At 45.1% G+C, this 20,781-nt stretch overlaps 1 protein-coding gene across 1 annotated transcript in view; it reads left to right on the top strand.

Annotated features, from left to right (window-relative positions):
* DNAI1 (dynein axonemal intermediate chain 1) overlaps window positions 1-20,781 on the top strand; it is a 149,723-nt gene that overhangs the window by 70,069 nt on the left and 58,873 nt on the right. The window contains exon 13 of the mRNA XM_087777620.1: window positions 800-1,047. Coding sequence (XP_087633746.1) covers window positions 800-1,047 — 248 coding nt within the window. The remainder of the gene's footprint in view (window positions 1-799; window positions 1,048-20,781) is intronic.

Below are 20,781 nucleotides of genomic sequence, written 5' to 3'. Positions count from 1 at the left end.
GATTAGAAAAGTTCCTTCTCTGCTTCTGGAGAGCTTATCTACATCAACAGCTTTTCTTCCCCTTTAAAAGAATTTGGAAATTGTTTTTTTAGATGAGCAAAAAAACTGAGAATTGCAGAGACGGTCAGGACATGATAAAAAAAAAACACGAAAGAAAGATGGTCCTATTGAGAATAGGGACAGCTAATTTCAGGCAGTGCAAAGGGAAGGTGAAAGTAAATAGAAAAGAAAATGGAAAGTCTTGGCAAAAAAAGAGCTTTTGTGCCAAGCAAGGAGATGTTGGACATAAGCAGAAAATAAAGCTGTAGTGACTTGTGTTTGTACAGTTATGTGTAATGGCAGTGGATATGATGCTTTACAGATACTTCAATTAAATGCTTTTCTTTGAAGAAGCAATGGAGGCTGTAATATCAAATATTGCCAATACAGAAATTGAAATGCCAGTATCCTTGGTTCAGCCTGGATGTCTGCAATGTTAGTGAAATCCTAGCCCAAAAAATGAAGTGCCGTACTTTTCCTCCAAGGCTTCTTAAGTCTCTCTCCTAGAAAAAAACTGCCCAAACAGTAGTTTTCTGCATAAGCACGTTGTCCCCATGTCCTGGGGATGACATGTCAATGGAGGAAAGGGTGTTCAGAGGTAGGCACACCAACATGACCATTTGGTCCTGTGACTGATGTCTTTCCCACATGACTTTGCATTCAGGTGGGTTTTAGGCATAGGTGAGTTCTGTCAGATTGTACATCGCAATAGTAGAGGATCTTGGAAACTGATTTAACAGCAAAGCTCCTCCTTGTCTAGATGACTTCATGAAGCAGGGCCAGGGCATGCTCCTGCTCTACACCATGAAGAACCCCTCCTTCCCAGAGTATGTCTTCAGCAGTGAGAGTGGCATCATGTGCCTGGACTTCCATAATGACTACCCCTACCTCGTCGCAGTGGGCTTCTATGATGGCAATGTGGCCATCTACAACCTGAAGAAGGCAACCTCCCAGCCCAGCTACAAGAGTAGTGCTAAGTCAGGAAAGCACACAGAGCCAGTGTGGCAGGTAAGGGTGCTTTTCCTTTCCTCTAACTGGGCTTTTAATTGGGCTAGTTTTGGCACAGCAGAAAAAGCGCTGTATGGGAAGAGATTTTGGTTTAATACATGCATTAGCGATTGATTATTAAGTTGTATTCTAAGCTAATTTTGAAATATGCAGAAAGGCAAAGCGATTGCATGAATCCTTGGTCCTCAACAGAAACTAAACACGTGAGCAAAAGTTTACTATAAACAATTATTTCTCCTTAGTCTTCATTATTATAAATGACTTCTGTTTGGGGAGAAACTGATCTCCTCTGTATATACCAGCATGCAATGCTATTTATGTTCCAGATACAAAATCACAGGGCAGCAAGTGATTAGGAGTGTGTAAAGTGCATATATGAGCCCTAAAAGAGAGTTCTGCTGGGCACAATAAAGTCGGGGCAGCTGCCTGTGGAATTGGCTGCCGCTGGGATTCAAGACATACTACCTTGTGGTTGACCTTGAAGTATTGTAGTGAATTAAGAATTGTGATGTGCAGGTAATGCTCTTAAAGTAATGCAGATGAACGATATTGTGAAGGACTGGGGTGAATATGTTGCTACATCCAGCTAACTTTATAGTTATGTCTACAATGTAATCTGAGTTAAGATTGGAGCACTGAAAGGTATATGCGCTTCTGATCTTGTTTATAGCAGTAAAAGTGTGGCAACACATACTTCAGCATGGTCTTTACGAGCTTGTTGAGGTGCAGGGGTGTGTATTTGGTTTGCTAGCCTGGGCTACAGGTGTTGCTGCCATTAACTATTGCTGTCACCTGATTTAGGCTGCTTAATACAATCATACGTCTAGGCACACGGTCAATGTTCCTTGTACTTTGGCACATGCCATCCATGGATTGTCCCCCAGCCATGGCTCCTTGTTATTACATCTTCCAATAAAATTCCAAGAAACCAAGAGATCCTGATGGGACTGCAGATGAATGTGGAATATGCCAAGAGCAAGACTTCTGCTTGCTATAAACAGAGAGGTTATGCAAATGTAACATTTCAGAGAAGACCTGAATTTCATATTTGCTGCTTGGCTGTCCAAAGCTTTTCCTCTAGCAAACATTTTTAGCTCTTCTTACAGGTTAACATGGTACCCCAGCCATGGGTTCTTACCGTAATACAATGTGTCAGGCACACACACACACATGCAGAGGACTCCAAGCTTCTCACGTTGCCATTTAGGCTTCCAGTAAAAAAGCCTGACAAAAGAGTAAGTCCTATGTTCAGCTTTTATTGGCCCTGCTGTGGCATGCTATGGGAGGTCAACAGTTGTTACTGCATGCTATAAATGCCAGAATCCCAGATCATTTGTGCCCCACGTGATATTGGGAAGGACAGAGTATGCTTAAGGGGTGTTACTAGTGGCCTCATCCCTATAGACCAGAAGCAGGTACATTCAGCAGTAGAAGCAGTCTGTAGAGGGTTTTTAGAGGTAGGTTTATGTGTACCACTTGGCAGCAATGTGGGCCAGAGGTGGAAAAAAATCTTTAGGCACTCTAGAACCCATGATACCTCATGGATATGGGTAGATGTGGGTATGAGTAGCCTCTGCTTCCTGCTCATTTGTTTTATGTCCAAAGGTTGAGTGCTGAGAATCATTATTCTTAGTTTTCTTCTGCAATAAAGTACCAATATTTTTAGTAAACTTTATAGTTTTTGACTTGCTATGAAACTAGTGAGCAAGGGTAGTAATAAGGTGATTGCACAACAATCAGGAGAAGAGGTTGTACCTCTGTTGGAAAGACCTGAACTATAGGCATTTGTCAATATCAGCCAAAAGGTTTAGAAAAGGTTTTCTCTCCATTTGATGGGAGGAAAGGGGGCATGAAGTTAGGTTGAGAAACTGGCTTGTTATTCCTCGCTCGGCATTAATTGGTTCTAGAAAGTGATGCCTTGTTTCTCATATTTAGTTCAAAGATGCTCTATACTCCCCCAGCAACACCCCAACTAGTCTGAAGCCTGGTCTTGTCTAGACCACCCTGTGCAGTCCTCACTTTTGTAGAGACTGCAAGCCCATGTCTTTGAAGACCAATTAGAAAAGCAAAAAAGTTCCCCCAAACAATTAGGAGCCTTTGTTCTCTGGGCTGCCTGGCTCCTTCCTTTTGAAACAATACAGCCCTTTCACAATGGGAGCAAAATGGGAAGTGAGTAAAGCAGGCTGACAGCTCTTTTTTTGTGCTATTTCATCTGTGGTGACATAGTAGTATCTCAGTAAGTTTGCATAAAACAAAGCTGATGTAACATAGCCCATTATTAACAGCAAAATACAATAATATAAATTTTCTAATTCTGTTACCTCAGAATGAGTTTTTCTACCTAATACCACCCCCCATATTTTTAAAGAGCATAGCAATGGCTTCTTATAGATTTGGCAATTGTCTTCGATGTATTAAGTGCTAATGCATTGTAAATAATGGAAAATTCTGGCTTGTTTTAAATTACACACTTCTAATTCCTTACTACCAATTGATTAAGATCCAAAGCCAGAAAGGAATAAACACATACATAGACATGTGAATACATATGCATGCAGTGCAATGTGGCTAATACACCACCAAAACCTTGGGTCTTACAGGAACATAGAACTAGAAATGGTCTTCCAGGTCAGTGAATGCAGGCCTCTGCCTTTGGCTGCGAACACCAGCTTAAAAGGAGTCAGCTCCTGGGAAACTCTGTCAAACCTGTCATGTTCTGCTAGGCAAAAGCCTAAACCCCACTTTAATCAAAATAATGCTCCAAATAGTCAGCAAAATCCTCAAACTCCCATCGTCTCCAGCACCAAGTACTCCTAGAAAGCAAGTTGCCGGACAGGGTATCTGTTTGAGCCAGTGGCTCAGTCTCAGGGCTTGGTTAATGAGGGTGGCCAAAGTGGGACAACTTGACTAGACTTTGGCACCCAGAGAGCAGTCTCATCTGGGGAGAAGTGGCACCCTGCTGGGACGGGGCTCTGAGCATAGAGCCTCTCCCTTTACCAGCCTTTGAGCTTTGGTCTTAGTTTCTTCCTTCTTTTTAAAAAAGGTGATGATTAGGGTTTATTTACAACTGAGAAGAGTGCTTTTTTTGGTACCTTTCCTCACTGGGACATACTAAATATTTTCATTTTGAAGGGTTTGGAAGCTGGAGCAGATCAGAAACAGGGGCTGACAACTGAAATTATCTGCTGTGTCAACATTTGTTTCTACTGTTCCATCTCCATCCTAAAACACATCCTATTGAACAGATTTGTTTCCACTGTGTGCTTCTAGTTCACTTTCACATCAGACCAAAAGGATGTTATTTCTGCTTGCTGCTGGGACTAGTGCAGAGCCAATACTGCTGCAGAGGGTTGGAAATATTTTTTTTTACTTGCTCACCATCAGCATTACTGACTAAATTCCCACTGCAGAGTGTCAACCCTAAGATCTGCAAACGGAACGTTTCTTTTGGCTGTGCTTAGCCCAGCTGCACAGGCTTGCCCATGTGCACAGCATGGTTTGGAATTGCTATGGAGAGATCACTAGTTAGAAAAGCAACTTGGTTCATTGTTAATTTACTGAAGCTGATCCGGCCTCCCTGAGGAGCTGATACCATGGAGCTTCAGATGGCATCCTGAAAGAATTATTTTCTGCCTTATATTCATGCATGGGAGGAGAAAGGGCTGGCCACTGCTTGCTGATTCTTCACCAAATGCCATTCAGGTTATATGTGACGCTCGTGGTTAGGACAAAAAGGACAAGGCAAGACAATAATAGCCTGCAAACTGCCGAAGGAAACTAGAGGGAGCGTCAGCTTGCAGCATAGTTTCCCAGTAGAACTTGTGGAAGTCCCATCTCAAATGTAAACCAGATAAAACAACACCTGAGACTGGCTCACTGGAGTTTGCCCTGTAATTGTGTGATCCCTTCTCCATCTCTACTTTCTATGTTCTAATCTAAGTTCTTAAATAAGTCTACACTGAATCTTAGCATTTCATGAAACCTCCCCAGACTTACTGAGGTCTTGTTTTGCTGATGGAAGTAAACGAGTTCCATTACAGAATCCCTTTAAAGCCAGCATGACCTGCTGTTCTCCACCCCACTCTGTGCTGCTGGGCACAGCTCCACAGAAAAAGGCCTTTCCAGGAAGCGGATTGTATTCTCTGCACTTAGGGGAAGAAAAAGCATTTTTTTCATAATCCACTGTCACACTAGCACATTGTTTTGTTTCTGATGACGGGCAGTCTCCTAAATCTGTCATCTGCAGTCAGACAAACAGATTTTGCAGCTCACATTGCCTCTGAGATGTTACTGCTTCACATAATATTTTGTTCATTTAGCTTCAGGCAAACAGAGAGTTTGATGCAAAGGAAATAAAAGAAAAAGAAAAGACAGAAGGTTGCTATCAAGGTCAGAATAAAGATCAGCTGCCTCAGAACAGGCTCAATGCTCTTCCTGTTGCCTTCACTGCTAAGGAGCACAAAATAGGTGTTTGCTGGTGGTAGTTCACTGAAAAACCCTCATTCAACTCTGTGAGGATACAGTTAGGGAATAACTCTAGAGGAGAAACAGAAATTTGGAGAAGAAAGGAGAGCAACAGAGACCTGAAACCAAGGAGGCTGGGCCCAAGATAGGGATGAGGAGCATCAGGATGCGAGCTGGCATGTGAGAGAATGTAGCCTGAAGGGATAACAGAGCAGAAACCAGATGGTGAAGATCATTTACCACAAAACCTCTAGGGTAGCACAAGCAAACTGCATCTCTCACACTGGGTCAGGGCAATGTCTGCACAGAGGACCTTCCTCTCCAGCCCCAGCTTTCTCCTACTTTTTTGCTGCTACCAGCCCTGCCTTGCATACCTGGCCCAGTGCAAACAGGGCAAAAATCTGATTAACCTCTGATGTCCCAAGAGTGAAGGAGGACACTGTATCCTCACCAGAGAGGTCACTTCGTCATTGAGCACATGCACAGAAGTACAGAATCATAGAATCATAGAATCGTTTAGGTTGGAAAAGACCTTTAAGATCATCAAGTCCAACCATTAACCCAGCACTGCCAAGTCCACCACTAAACCATGTCCTCAAGCACCACATCTACATGTCTTTTAAATACCTCCAGCGATGGGGACTCAACCACTTCCCTGGGCAGCCTGTTCCAATGCTTGATAACCCTTTTGGTGAAGAAGTTTTTCCTAATATCCAACCTAAACCTCCCCTGGCGCAGCTTGAGGCCATTTCCTCTTGTCTTATCACTAGCTACTTGGGAGAAGGGACCGACCCCCACCTCGCTACAGCCTCCTGTCAGGAGCTGGGTGAATAAGAGTGGGAAGAGCATCCATGGGCCAGCCAGGGTGCATTTGGGGATCCAGATACTTCAATCTGTCAGAGGCTTCCTTGTTGCAGCAGTCCTTAGCTGCAGTCCTGCTCCCTACACTGAACTCTGCGTCCAGTAACAGGCTGTTGCAGCAGCAGCAGCTGCACTGGTCTGTCAGGGACCAGACATTGCACTCCTTGCTGCAGCACCGTGAGGCATTTAGTGGCTGACAAACTTCTGTCCTGTGTTTGCTCGCTTGCAAGGTAAGTGTCCAAATGTTTCTTCCTAAGTATCTTTGACAATAATGAACAAAATCCCTGATCTTTTAACTTCGATGTATTTTTTGAGATGGTATCAGACTGTACCTTCTTGAGATTCAGTTTCTGTAGCTGGTTATTTTTAAATTGTGCCCTGGGTGTGGATTCTTGTGGGTTAGAAATTCTCTTGCAAAGCATCCTTTGCAGATCATGTAATGTTTGTCTGAAAAGGAGCTTTTTCTGCTTTGATGCTGCTTTTCCCTCTGTACTTCATAGAGATGCTGAACTTACTTTCTGCCTTCTACTCTCACTGCTGCTTGCTAAATAGATTCTCCTCTAGTGCTGTATTGTTCTTCTCCCTCCTCTTTTACTTAAGATCCAAACTATCTTATTGTGGGTTTTCACGTTGCTTATTTCTTTTCTGGTGTCTGCAAGCAAAGTATAAGCAATTTTCTTTTCCTGTTAGTTGTACTGGTGCTAGTTTGTGGAGAAAACTTCATTTATAAAATTTAAGAGTCCCTGAAGGCCTTGGGATGTTGGAAAATGTTAGCCTGAGGTTTAAAAGGGCAGAGAAGTTGTAATGCATTTGTTTGGTTGCTTGGATCTTTGAGTCCTGTTCTATTGCTTTATAGCAGTCACAAAAGTTAACTAAATATTTAATAGGAATCAGGAAACTATGTTCGTCTCTGAAGGGGACGAAATAGAGATAAGAAAGCCATAAGGGCAGAGCTAGAGGCAAGCTGGGCAGGGATGGTGCCAGCAAGGTCACGCAGATACTTTGCGAGATGTGGGGAGCCAGAGCTGACCGCAGCTCCCACCCTTCTCCACCCCCGGTGCCACGGTGAGCTGCCACAGCTCGCTGCAATATCCAGGACCCTCAGCACCCAGCAGGCCCCGGGGCCAGCTCTCCCCATCCCTGCTGCAAGCCCGCTCGATCCTGTGATGATGGGAACTTTCTGTCAGGCACATTACAGATGCTTCTCTGATTTAGCAGCATCAGACAGCTTGGGGATTTGGATGCGAGCCTGCCTGCCGTGTGTATCTGCTTTCCCTGCACACAGAGCAGGGAACCTCATATTTTGTCTGTAAATTGGAAATCCTGCTCGATCAGCACGGTCAGAATTGAAACCAAGAGCTGTGAATTGCAATTGGCTAAATACCCCTGAGCTTTTCTGGCCTCTGGCACCCATTCCTCAGCTGCATGCTGTGTCTGACACGGGAACCCGGCCACTGACGGGACAAACAGGTGAGAGTCTAATGTCTGGTTCCTCGCTCCTTGGCTGTTAACATACCAGCCTAATAAATACCGTGGGAAGTGCTGTGAGGGGAATAAGCAAGCGGATTCCTGGTGAAACGCTGTACAAAGCAGCGCATCCGAATCCCAGCAGGAAGAAAACAAACTGAAAGTAGGGCCAACTTTATCCAATGCTATTTATAACTGAGCTCTGCTTCCTCCAGATAAATCTGAGTCTCTGAAGAATGAGTGATGCACAAGCCCCAGGCTGGGCCTTTGCCCTGTATCAGTGGCACTCCCATGGCCGTGCTCTCTGCTCAGCTCCATGCTGAGTCCCTCCCAGTATGGCCGAACGTGCTCTTTGGTAGGACAGGTTTTGCTACCCTTTTTCTGCACCCTAAATTTGTGGGTGATGTGTGAACGCACTGATGCGGTGGGCCTGATTCTTTGCTTCTGCCTGCTGATATTGAGCCCTTGAGCTCATTGGTGCTCAAGAGATGGTGCCTGGGGCTGTGAGTCCCAGGAAGATGCCATCAAGGTGGAGGACACATGATCTAGCTGTGGGAGAGAATTGATTTTCAGAAGAGAAATGTTTATGGGGCTAAATATGACATGGGAGTTTATTTTACAGTGTGTCCTCATTGCTGGTGAACACATCTAACTGTTTTACCTCAGCTGTCAGGAAGCTTTCAAGGATTTTGGAGGAGAAAACCCCAGGAATGCTTGCAATAAAGCTTGCAAGTAGCCATATGCTGCTAGAATGAGAGAAGGCGTTTGTAAATATTTTAGATGGGAAGTTCCTGCTATTGTCTGTAGCAGGAGCAATGATCTTCCACTGGACAAGCCTGGTATTTGCCTGGAACCTGCTGCCTGGGCATGAGGCTGGCTGATGGCCTGTGATCAAGGGCTGCTCCAGGAGCACCCAGGCATTGCTGTGCTGTGTCTTCTGTTTCAGGATGTTTTGAGATGCTTTTGGTTATCATAGCAGTAGGCTGAAGAGTTGTCCCTCTTGGATCTTTGCTTAGTGAGATACAGCCCTCCCAAGCTGGCTGCCTTGGATGCTGCCTAACTTCTTTGTAGATGAAGCAGCTGCCTTCATTTCCATACCTATCTACTGTTACCAAGTCTGTCAGCCACCCTGACCCTCCTAACCAGCATGTTTGTTATCAGGAAAGCTGCGTTTACACAAAAAGACAGTAGGTAAAGTCAGGAGACATATGAGTAAATCCCTACTTCTTCTTCAGGTGGGATGGCAGGGAGTACCTTAGGTCAGAGTTGCTCATTAAAGATGTAAGAGAGATGAAGGAAGCCCAAACTGACTGGAAGGCATTGGGATCTTTGAACATTTTGACATTCATCAGCTGTCTAAACCATTTCCTCTCTAATGCAAATAGTACAGCCAAGTATTTAAATATTACTGGCTCAGCTTTAGGAAGAGTTAGTCCTTGCAGACCTTATCTCTTTAATTACTTCTGTCATGGGGGCAAGTTTACTTCCTAAGCACATTGAGCTGATTCATTCTGTCTTGTTGCACGATTTTACAGTAAAAAGTCAACGAATTTTTCTACAAAGGACAGAATAGCACTGAGAACCCTCCTTCGCTTAGCAGCTCCCTTATCTGCAGATCACTGTCATAGCTGAAACATTTGCATTTAAAAGAAAACCCAGATTTTAAGATAGGAACATTTTTCAATGAATTTATTTTTAAGTTTTTATATATATATGTAAATCAAAGTAATTTTTGTTTATATCTCCCCATCAGCTTTTACTCACACTCAAAAGACTTGTCTGCTATACAAAGCAGTCTCATCTATTGCAGTGAATGAAGCAGTCACAGTGTGGTTGAACATGACATGCAGTGAACTCGTGAGAGGTGAGACTGAATTTAAAATCAGACTGAACCTTCCTATCTGGAACTGGGGAACTGTTCGTGAATCACAGAAATGAGAACTGGCAGAGGCCTTGAGAGTGTCCTCTTCTTCCTGTCATGCCATCACAGATGTCGTGATATCATTCCTGAAGTGCTTTCTTCAAAATGAGATTGAGCATGCTAGCTGTCTTCACCAGCTATGTCTTACATGGTACACACCTCTTAATGCATGTGAAAAGGATTTCTGTAATTCCCCCGTGTCCCCAGCAGTATCAGTTTGCTGATTGCTGCACCAGCCTCTGATCCTTTTCTGCACTACTGCCACTTAGCCAGAAATTCCTAATTTCTACTTGTTTATCTGCTTTCCTCCTCCTGTCTGTGTCCCTCTGCACTTGTCTTTATCACATTTCACCTTATTGCTTTCAGACTATGTCTCCAGTTTGTCAAGATTACTTCGAGTCCAGATCCTAACAGAATCCTCTGTCTCTAAACTGTGTCATCTGCAAATATTCTGTGTATTTCGCAATCCACTCTGCAACTTACTCATGAAAATATTCAACAGAACTGGACCCAGGACAGTTCCTTGTGGGAACCATCTGGAGATGTTCTCCCAAATGGTCAGGAAATCACTGATTATAACCCTTGAAAATTCATTTTTCAATCACTCATCCAGTTCATAGTAATTCCACCTAGACCTTATTTTCTTAGCTTGCTTCTGAAAACATCATAGGGAGTATGCCAAAAGCCTTACAAAATTAAAGGTAAATCACATCTACTTCTTCCCTCTAATCCTTTAGACCCATTACCCTGCCAAGAAAGGAAATAAGTTTTGTTGGACAAGATCTGTCCATGACAAGCCCATATTCACTGTTCCTTTTCTTCTTATCCTGTACATACGTATGGATGACTTAATACCGTGTTCCAGCTCTCAAAGTTCAGCGTTAGGCTGACTGGTCCACAATCCTTTAACCTATCCTTCAAGACAGGTTTTGTTTTGGGTTTCCTGGGGGCATTTTTGCCCTGTTCCTATCCTCCAGGACATCTCCTGTCTTCTAGTTTTCATACATAATTGCTAATGATTCAGAGATTGCTTCAGCTGCTCCCTTAAACACCTTAGGCTGAATTTCGTCAGACCTTGCAGAGTTGGATATATCTGTCTTATCTCAGCATTCTGGCCTGTGCTCCTTAAAGTCAATTTTGTTAAATGCCTAGTTAAAATTTATCTATTTATATGGCACTGAAAGAAGGAAGGCCTTAATACTTCTTCTTTACCTGTGGTTCGTCGTGGGACCTGCCTTCCTCTTTGTAAACAATAAACGGGCTCTAAGAGGCAGAGGCTCAGATGAACCTTTCTGGGATATCTGATTTTGGCTCCACACAGGCGCCGGCCTCCTGGCCTGAAAAGTCACATTCCTCTCAAAAGAGAGTCTTCAGCTTCTTCCCCATGCAGGTGTCTCAGGCAGTGGCAGAAAGGTGTTCGTGTCCCCTAGCTCGTGAGGGTTGCTTTTCTCCATGAAGTTTCTGGATGTGCAGACTCTTGAGTCTGACAGTGGCAGCCCAGCTCTCCCCATACGTCAGGCCTGATTCTTCCTCTCTGGGGCGGCTGCTCCTCTTTAGCTGTGGTGGGATTCATCCATTCGCTCTGCTTTTACCGGCACTGTGTCTACAGCTCAGGGATGTGGATGGGGACAGGCATTAGGCTTTCACACCAGGGCTTCTGAGAACAAAATCAAGGACTAATGTCTTCTATGGCAATGTTGACCAAAACTCTTATTTTTTTGGAGGTCTTTCATTCTTACTAGACTTTCCACAGCAGAAACTCTGTCTGCTTCCCAGTGTAATAGACAGGAATGGTAAAAAGCCCTGATACAAACCAGCAATCTCTTTTGCTGAGCATGCACCACAGGGCAGGAGCCCTTTATGCTGTACCCTGCTATCCTGGCTCCAAGACGGACATGCTGGTGTCGTGGTTTAACCCCAGCCAGCAACTAAGCACCACACAGCCGCTTCCTCACTCACCCCTGGTGGGATGGGAGAGAGAATTGAAAGAGGAGAAAACTCATGGGTTGAGGTAAAGACAGTTTAATAGGTAAAGCAAAAGCCGTGCACGCAAGCAAAGCAAAACAAGGAATTCATTCACTGCTTCCCATCGGCAGGCAGGTGCTCAGCCATCTCCAGGAAAGCAGGGCTCCATCACGCATAACGGTTACTTGGGAAGACAAACGCCATCACTCCAAACGTCCCCCCCTTCCTTCTTCTTCCCCCAGCTTTGTATGCTGAGCATGACATCATATGGTCTGGGATATTCCTTGGGTCAGTTGGGGTCAGCTGTCCTGGCTCTGCTCCCTCCCAACTCCTTGTGCACCCCCAGCCTCCACGCTGATGGGGTGAGGAGCAGAAAAGGCCTTGACTCTGTGTAAGCGCTGCTCAGCAGTAACAAAAACATCCCTGTGTTATCAACACTGTTTTCAGCACAAATCCAAACCATAGCCCCATACTGGCTACTATGAAGAAAATTAACTCTATCCCAGCCAAAACCAGCACAGCTGGTCACCCCATAGTTCTAGCCTCCCTCATTGAAGGACCACATGGGGTTTACCATGGCTCCTCCCTGCCTGCCTGCCCAGGTTTACCTTTGTCAGGAAGCCCAGACCCACATGCAGCCAGGGCACAGCCAAATCTTCTCCTGCCACAGTGATATCGTACAGCCAAAGTGCAATCAGGACCCAGGAGCTCCTTCTCCCCCAAGTATAGACTTAGCCAAAGAGGCTGACTGGGCTACTTTGACCCAAATCTTGGAGTATGCTGTCTGCACTCAGTTATCACAGCTCTTTAAAATCTTCATTATTGCCTTGAGTCAAAGTGAGTCATCCGGATTTAGCTCACTCTTCTCCTTTATCGGAACTAATCATGGTGAGGCGTGAAGCTTTCTGTCTTCCTTCTTCCCACCTCCACATAGGACAACTTGTACAGCTGTCCAAGTTAGCACTAGGGACTCCAGACACTGCCCTGCTCCTCACCTCTAAACTTGCTCTGCCTGTCTCTTGCTGCATAAAGACTGACACTGGAGTTATTTTGCATGTGAGTGAACTAGCCTGTGCTTTCTAGGGGACTGAGTGAGTACTTCTGGGGGGTCTCTTGTGACTGATTGCAGGAGAGCAGCCTTGCTTTTTCCATGTTCTCCTGCAGGCACCTGGGCTTGGCTTCATGTCTGGTAGCTGGCTGAGGATCCTCAGGGAGGCGGCAAGGCCCACTTATGGTGCCAGGCTGGGGTGCGTGATAAGCAGTAAATGAAGAATAGCTGGCAATGTTCTTGATGGAGGGCATTAGGGGACTTTGTTGTAGAAGCACTACTTTGTTTCAGCAGCAAGGAGGGACAAACTATTTGCTCCAGCAAAACAGAAAGTCAACGGACTCAGGATCAGCCGACTGTCTTAGGAGACTTTCACCACAGTGGATCCCTTGGGCAAACAGCAGAGGCAAGGGACACAGGGAGGGGAATAAACAAAAAATTGGCAATTTGTCATTGACAGAAAGAGAATGTGAAAGATTTCTTCTCTGCTGGTAATGACTTGATGTTTCCGGATGCCATTCTGCTGAGAGTCGCTCGCAGGAACCAACAAGAAACGCATTTGGAGGTGACAGAGGGAAGAAATGAGAACTGCTTCTTAGCTCAAATTGGAGACTGCTGTAAGGGAGTCCAGGAGAATATTTACTCCAGAGCACAGGAGACATCAGCCTGGCTCCAGAAGATGTAACCTATGGAGAAATTTATCGCAGATCAGCACTTCAGCATGAGCACTCAGCATGATGCTGAGGCAGTCTAAAAAACAGGATAGCAGCGAAATGGGGAAAGTATCCTCTACACAGACCAAAGGTGCCCACTGTTGGACTAACACGTCCAGGTTTGGATGGGTGCTTCTGGTTGGAGTTCGGTCTGTCTGCTTCTGCAAGCATCCACACTTTGTTCATCTGTCAGCTGGTGACCTGGGCCATTGTGTGATGGATGCAGCCGAACTGCATCCATGAGAGCTTGTGCCCTTGCTAAATCACAGCACATGTTCAGCTCTTCTACCTTGAGAGAGCTCCAGAGCTTTACTGGCACTTTGCTTTGGCCCAGGCTTGTGCATAAAGGCATTGGGGAAATGTGGTTTGAACAGCGCATTTGTGTCTGTGCTTTGCTGCCAGGGCAGGCACAGCCAGAGCAAGCTGAGGGCTGATTGCCTCACTGTGTTTGCATGCTTCCTCAAGGAGCAGATATTTGCCAGTGGGAAGCCTTGAGTAAAAGTCTTTAGCCAGTGTAAGTGTAAGGAGAAGTGTCCAAATCTCCCTACTTAGGCCTGTGTGCCCAGGGTATGGGGAAAACAGGGTGGCTGGGAGAGCCCAGAGGGGCTGGGAAGCACTTGTGCTCCCGTGATGCACAGCTGGGCTCCTGCAAGACACTGTGGCTCCGTTCAGCTGTGGAGCCAGATGGGTGAACTCCCCGAGCTGCTGGGCTGGGCAGAATGGCAAGCTCTCCGAGAGGGGCCCATACAGCTGCATCTAGAGCTCGGCAGTGAATTACAAAGAAACTCTTGAAGCACAGAAACAGGGACATGTGGCTAAAGCTGAGTATTATAGAAAAGCACAAATAAATTAATACAGAGAAAGTGAAGGTGCAAAATGAGCTGTGATTATCCTGGATCATAAAAGGGAAGGGGAAAATATCTGGGAAGTATATTAGAACTTAAAGGAATGAAGAATATAGGCTTATTACTAAAGCAAGCTTTCAGCTAATACTGAGTGGTATGAAGAAAGATGAAATATTTGATGCTGTATTGTTTAATCTTACTGTAAGTGTCTAAAACTGGCTGCTTAGTATGATTAATGTAACAAGAGGATGAAAGCACAGGTCAGAATAGGGAAAGAGCATGGTAAAGAATATTTAGATGAGACAGGTTCTTGCTCATCAGCAAAATCAGCTTTAAGATACCCTGGAGTACTTAAAGAACTAGCCAGAGCAATTTCAGACCATTAGCAAGCATTTTAGGGAGTTTGGGGGCTACATCCATTCTATATTTTAAGCAGAGGCTGGTGTTGATGTGCAAGCCCGTTTACAGCATCTGAGCTGACTGAGTACCTTGACTCAGAGGCAGGGTTGGGGTGTGCTGTGGGGCATGGCTGAAGGGAAGCATCACTCTGCTGCTGCCTATGGACTCACACACATTCACATACCTGTGATGTGGACAGACTGCAATAGTGATACATACAAAGTCATCAATCTCAAAACACCTTTCAGTGATGCTGTTAGAGCCAATATCTGGCAAAAGAAGTTTCTGCAGATGCTTTCCTCACAGGGACTGTCCTTGCATGGAGGAGGGACAGTGGCACGGGCAGGGTACCAGAGCCCAGTGTCTGGACAGTTCACCCAGGCTAGTGGCATCCTAAGCCAGCCACAGAGACTTGCAAAGTGTGGATGATAGCACAGCAGTGCATCAGGCTGCACTCTGGCCTGTAGAACAAGCATGGCCATGAAAAGGAGGGAAGGTCTCAAAGGGCTGGAAACAATGTGAAACAATGTCTGGAAGAAAATGGTAGGATTGGACCCAGGGAACTACTGACCAGCCAGACCAATTTCAATGACTGGAAAAACACTGGAACAAATGGCAAAACCGCTTGCAAATGTCTAGATAATAAGGTGATTCAGAGAAGCCAAGATGGATTTGTCCAGAATAAATTGTCAAGCCAGTATAATTTCTTTTCTTTCTTTTGTTTCAGAGAAGTGGGCCTCATGAAGAAAGGGGAGGCAGTCAAGGTTATCATCTCTGTCCATCTTGACTTGGCTAAAGCTTTTGATCCAGGCTCACACAGTGACATTCTTATAACCAAAGTAGAGAACTATGAATTAGGTAAAATCACCATAAAGAGGCTGCTTGGGTGGCTCAGGCAGTGTGCTCAGAGAACAGTTATACAGAGCTTGCTGTCATACTCTGAAGATGCTTGAAGTGGGACCCTCCAGCTGTCAGTCCTGATCTTCTTTTGATCGATACTTTCATTAACGACTCCTATTACAGAATAGGGAAACCCCCTTGGGAGGGCAAGGCACTTTGCAGGACATGATTATGTTCAAAATGATCTTGATAAATTGGAAGAAAGGCCCAAAATCAATGTGATGAAATCCAATAAAGACAAGAGCAAATACTATGTTTAGAAAGGGGAAATTAAATGCACAGATGTGAAACAGGGGATGACTGGTTAGGCAGCAGGGTGCCAGAAGGGGAGAGTATAGCAGATCACCGCCAATGGTCAGCAATGCAATACAGTTGCACAAAGACGTGTCATTCTGATTTATTAGCAGGGATATAAGATAGAGGAGGTTGTAACTCCTGTCCGCTAGTGCCTAGGGGTGGCCCTGTACCATGTGTCTGCAGCTGCAGAGAAGGGCTGAAGGGGAAGAACAGGAGTGGTGAAGGCTTGGAGAGCAGGACCTGGAAGCAACAGTTGAAGCAATTAGTTTTGTTAGGTTGGGACAAAAGAGAAAGGAGCAGTGACACAGCAACCTTTTCTTGCCCATTTGAAGACTTATAAAAAGGGGAATAAAACCATTGTTCTCTGTGTCCACTGGGGAGACGGTAAGGAATAATTGGCTTGACTTGTAAAGGAAATTTCCTGTATAAGGCAAATTAAGCACTGAGGTATCTACAGTGAGGGTGTTGAGTGCCTGTGAATTGTCACCAATGGTAGGGGTGTGTCTGATCCTGCCTCAGAGCAGAATAGATATCTTTTTCAGGTCTCTCCAAACCCTGCATTACCACGATGCCTTTGCTTAGGACTGTACAGATTGCCAGGTTGGCACTGGAAGGAATTTGTCCCCAGGTCATATTAGCAGGGACTTTCCTCAGCAGCCCAAGGAGTTGTTTGCTTGTGGAGTCATCTGAGCATCTTACTTGGCCAGTTTGTGTAAGGGTGACCTAGGGATTTAATAATGCCTTTCTCTTTCCTTTTCTCTACCTGTGACAGACTTTATTAGTTTTCTTAGGCATTGAATGACCAAAATGCTCTCCTTTCACTTAGGGCAGGTGTCAGCAGGGCTGTGGTAGTCCAGTGCTGGCAAAGGGCTCCTTGAAGGATAATAATAGAAAGGGAAGGAATTGCTCATCAGTCGATGTGTATATGTTGCATGTGGCACCCCACCATTGAGCTTTGGCAAGCTGAGGGCCAGCCGGAGGGATTTGTGTTTGCAATAGCAGGTGTCACCTTGCAGGAAAGGCAGGCAGATCCTGCCTGTGGCTGCCTGCAAGGTGCTCAAGTCAGCCTCATGGCTGGGATAATTTTGACCAGTTATAATTTGTCAGTGCGAGCAACTAACAGCCTCCGTGCCATGAAAACTGATCAAGCATTATTTCTTTTGTAGGAATGACATCAGAAACATGGGAATTTTCAAATCAGATTGGATAAATGGTCTAATCTCCTGCTGGACAGGAGCCATTATCAGCTGCTGTAGACAAAGACGACAGTATTCCCTTGCTAAGAATGACTGGATTATTGCCCTGCTAACCTGCTGTACATAGCAGTGAACGTGCAGGTTTTAATCTTTATTTTTCTATGAGCAAATAGGCGTTTGAATAGCCTCAACTTCTTTGTAAATAAACAGGCTTTAAGAAATAAAAATTAAAAAGTGGTAGGCTCTTCTAACAGTGATGAGTTTCACAAGTAATTTTGCACTGCAAAAATAGTCGAGTTAAAGATCACATTGAAAAAATAGCAGCGGATCCTTGATTTTATTACAGGTCCCATCATGATCAGGCACAGCAAATGATGTGCTGCTCTGTGTTTACTTGCCTCCTTTCTGCTGTTTACTCACACTTCCCTTTCTCACGTGGTTCTTTACTCTTACTGTATTGTAATTGAACTTTTGCTGTAAATTGTCTCATGCACCCAAAATCCTGAGTTGATTATCGCATGCTTCAGGAAAGAATTAACTTCTTGCCGCTACGCACACAATTGCCTGGTTCTCTCATCAAATGCCCCACCCTGCACAGCATGGATACTGCTAATGACAGGTTATGCCATGTTCACGGGCCTCTGGGAGCAGAGAAAAGGCCAGTTCTGAGCAGGTGCCCAATTTGATTGCAGTATCATGAAGGCTAATTACTCTAATAAGCATTTATGGGATTCAGAGATCAGGAGAAAAAAGATCACAAACTCTATTAAGGTGTCAGAGGTGTTGAAGGAAAATTGAAAGTATTAAGTGCCAATTTCTGTTTTCTGAAATTCAAGCTAACGTCACTGAGAATTGCTGAGAGTCATCGGAGGGCAGATCCTGATGCCCTTGAGGGACTGTGTTCAAGCTGTCTACAATATGTACCTAACTCAGGTACTGTTGACTGCTTTGAACGTAGGAGCAAGAGTACCCGAAGCAAATCGGCCTACTTGCTTTTTGGGGCTGATGACTCCACCTCTCTGTGTAACGGATGAAGAGAAGTAGTTGTGACACCTAACTGAGTACCAATAGTAGAAAACTTGAACAGGTCTCCATCAGGGAGAGGGTATTCAGAGTGGGCAAACCCTGGGGAAAAGCTCTTCACTTGGGGAATGCTGAAAGGAATTGGCTTGAGAAAAAAAAACAATGAGCTCATGATAGCATTTACATTGCCGGTCACCTCCACACAAGGGTCCTGAAACTCATTGTGTTAACACAAGGACTCAGGAGTTGTGCCTGCACAGGGTGATTGGGGTGGACTCCAGCCTCTGAGCCTTCATCCATGTGTTTTCCACTGGTGTGATGGCTCTAGCTGTCACTTGGCTCTAGCTCGGGTGCAAAATGTCTACACTGTACTTGGCAAGAGCCAAGCTGGGAACTCTGCTGCAGCTGCCCCTGCCCAGCTCGAGCAGAGCTCACTAATGAGCGCCTGCACACGCACTCTGATAGGGGGCAAGCTGGGACTCTCCCTTCAGAGAGGGTCTGGACCTGCTCTGATCCTAGCACGTGCATTGTGTAAGCAAGCTGGATGGTGGCTCTAGACTTCAGGACAGCTCAGACCCACGCTGACTGCAGCACAGTCATGTGTCACCTGCATTTCTCTTCCACGTGCAGCTCAGGGCATCGTTGGGTTCAGGCTGCAGGTTTCAGATACTGGAGAGCCCCTTTTCTTGCAGTGTAGTCCTATCCCAGTAGAGGATATCTGAGCCACTTGTGCTAACTGCTCCCAGGTTTAAATAGCAAAACCTTTGCACTGTGTTTTCATAGGAGATACAGTCTTGAGAAATAGCTTCTCCTACGTCAAGTGAGGTCAGTTTGCCTTAGAGACAGGCTGGGAAGTGTGACTGCTTTTTCCAAATATTTGGGAAAGTAGACAGATGAGGAAGAACATGAGTTAGAGGAGAGCTGTGTTGGACATACAAAAATAAACCGTCTTATTGTCAGACAATTTTAGAGTGGCATTTTAAAAAGCTCTGATTTGAAACATGACCCTTTATGTGTGCCCCGTATGAGACATGCTGGGCATGTGTTTGTAAGCAGTTCCCCTGAACTCTGCATTTTTCACTTGGAATTAAAACTCCTCACTACACCAGCCCCCTCATCTGAAGCAGCTGCTGGTGGCCGGCATTGTCAGCGGTAGCTCATGATCCCAGGGAGGTGTTCCTGGAAGAGGTATACCCAGCACATTTTGTGCACGATGGCCAGCCTTGGAAATCGCTGTTCTCCATATGTGCCGTTGAACCTACCTTTTTATCATTAGCCATTTTATTCTGGACCATACTGAATTACACCATTCTTTTAATGCCAGATAGAAGTGGTTCCACTTACTTACAATTTCTTACGATTTCTCCTGTGCAAGGATGTTCAAAGGTATATGCCACTCGAGACTCTTCAGTTGCACCTTATGGACATGAAAGTGGCATTTTGATGTATTTTTGGATGGATTCCTTTTATGTTTTATTTTTCCTTCCTCAGAATCCTGTGTTCTAGGTAGGAAACCTGTTCGCTAGAGGATTAGTTACTTTTTGCTGAGTCTCTTGCTGAATTTTCATGCTCCACAGAACTTCACAGTATAAACAATTTTACAAAACAGAATTAACACTGTTTTTCCCAAGGAAGTATCATCAGAATACCCAATCTGTGTAATTAAAGTATTGAGAATGCTGCTTGTTTTCTGGAATAGGTACCAGATAAATAGCTGGTCATAGATAAAGCATTTGGTAAGCTGTCGGATAATCATGCCCATTTATCACATTTATGGGATGACATTTAGGGAAATGTATCTGCTGCACTGCTTGGACAGGAACAGATATACCTTTGAAAACCTCAGCAGAACCTACTGAAGTGCTTGTCCCCCTCCTGAACTGACAGATGCCCACAGGAGTGTGTGCTGACAGGCCCAGTGACAAGTCATCCTTTTCCCTTCAGTCTGATTGAATTCCCAGATCTGAAAATCGAGCGTTCTAAATGCTTTTGGTCTAACTGAAATGTCTCTTCTAAACTGTAAGCCATTTATCTGAGTTCCAATCTCTCCTGCTGAGCTGTCACAGTCAAAAGGCAAATCTCCTTACCAGGCAGACAGATGCTCTGAAGGTGTAGGGAGGATTTCAATTTTAATGGAGATGTTTTCATCTCCCTGAAACAGAAGTGCCCCAAGGACCCATGTCACACGTTGCCTGCAAGGGCTCATCTGCACCCCACATAGGGACAGAAAGCTAATTTGAGATTGTCTGGCTGAAGAGTAGCCATATGGCACTGCACTTGGAGTAATTAGCCAAATGGGAAGGGGTTAGTTTCTTCAGGGTCAGTGATATACTCAGGTGTCTCGGGGACCTTTCTGTGGCACCGCGGGTGTCATTTGGAGATGTCTTAGGGATCTCTGGCATGGTATTGTGCCGTAGTGCAGAGCGCTACATAGCTCAGACAAGGCCCATCCTTGATGGCAATGCTCCTGTCGTGCTGGGGGGGATGACTGTGGGTAGGTGCAGAGTCCCCAGTTGCTTTACCCCCTCTCTGGAGCATCCCTGCAGGAAAGTGAGTGATGGGAGTGCTGAGGGCACTTCTGAAACTGCCAGTGGAGGTAAGGGTGTTCACACACGCTATGCACTAGCAGGCCTCT

The sequence above is a fragment of the Nipponia nippon genome, unplaced genomic scaffold, assembly GCF_047370975.1.
Source record: "Nipponia nippon isolate SJK-2023a ecotype South Korea unplaced genomic scaffold, ASM4737097v1 scaffold_40, whole genome shotgun sequence".
Taxonomy (NCBI): domain Eukaryota; kingdom Metazoa; phylum Chordata; class Aves; order Pelecaniformes; family Threskiornithidae; genus Nipponia; species Nipponia nippon.
This window is presented reverse-complemented; position numbering and strand designations above follow the sequence as displayed.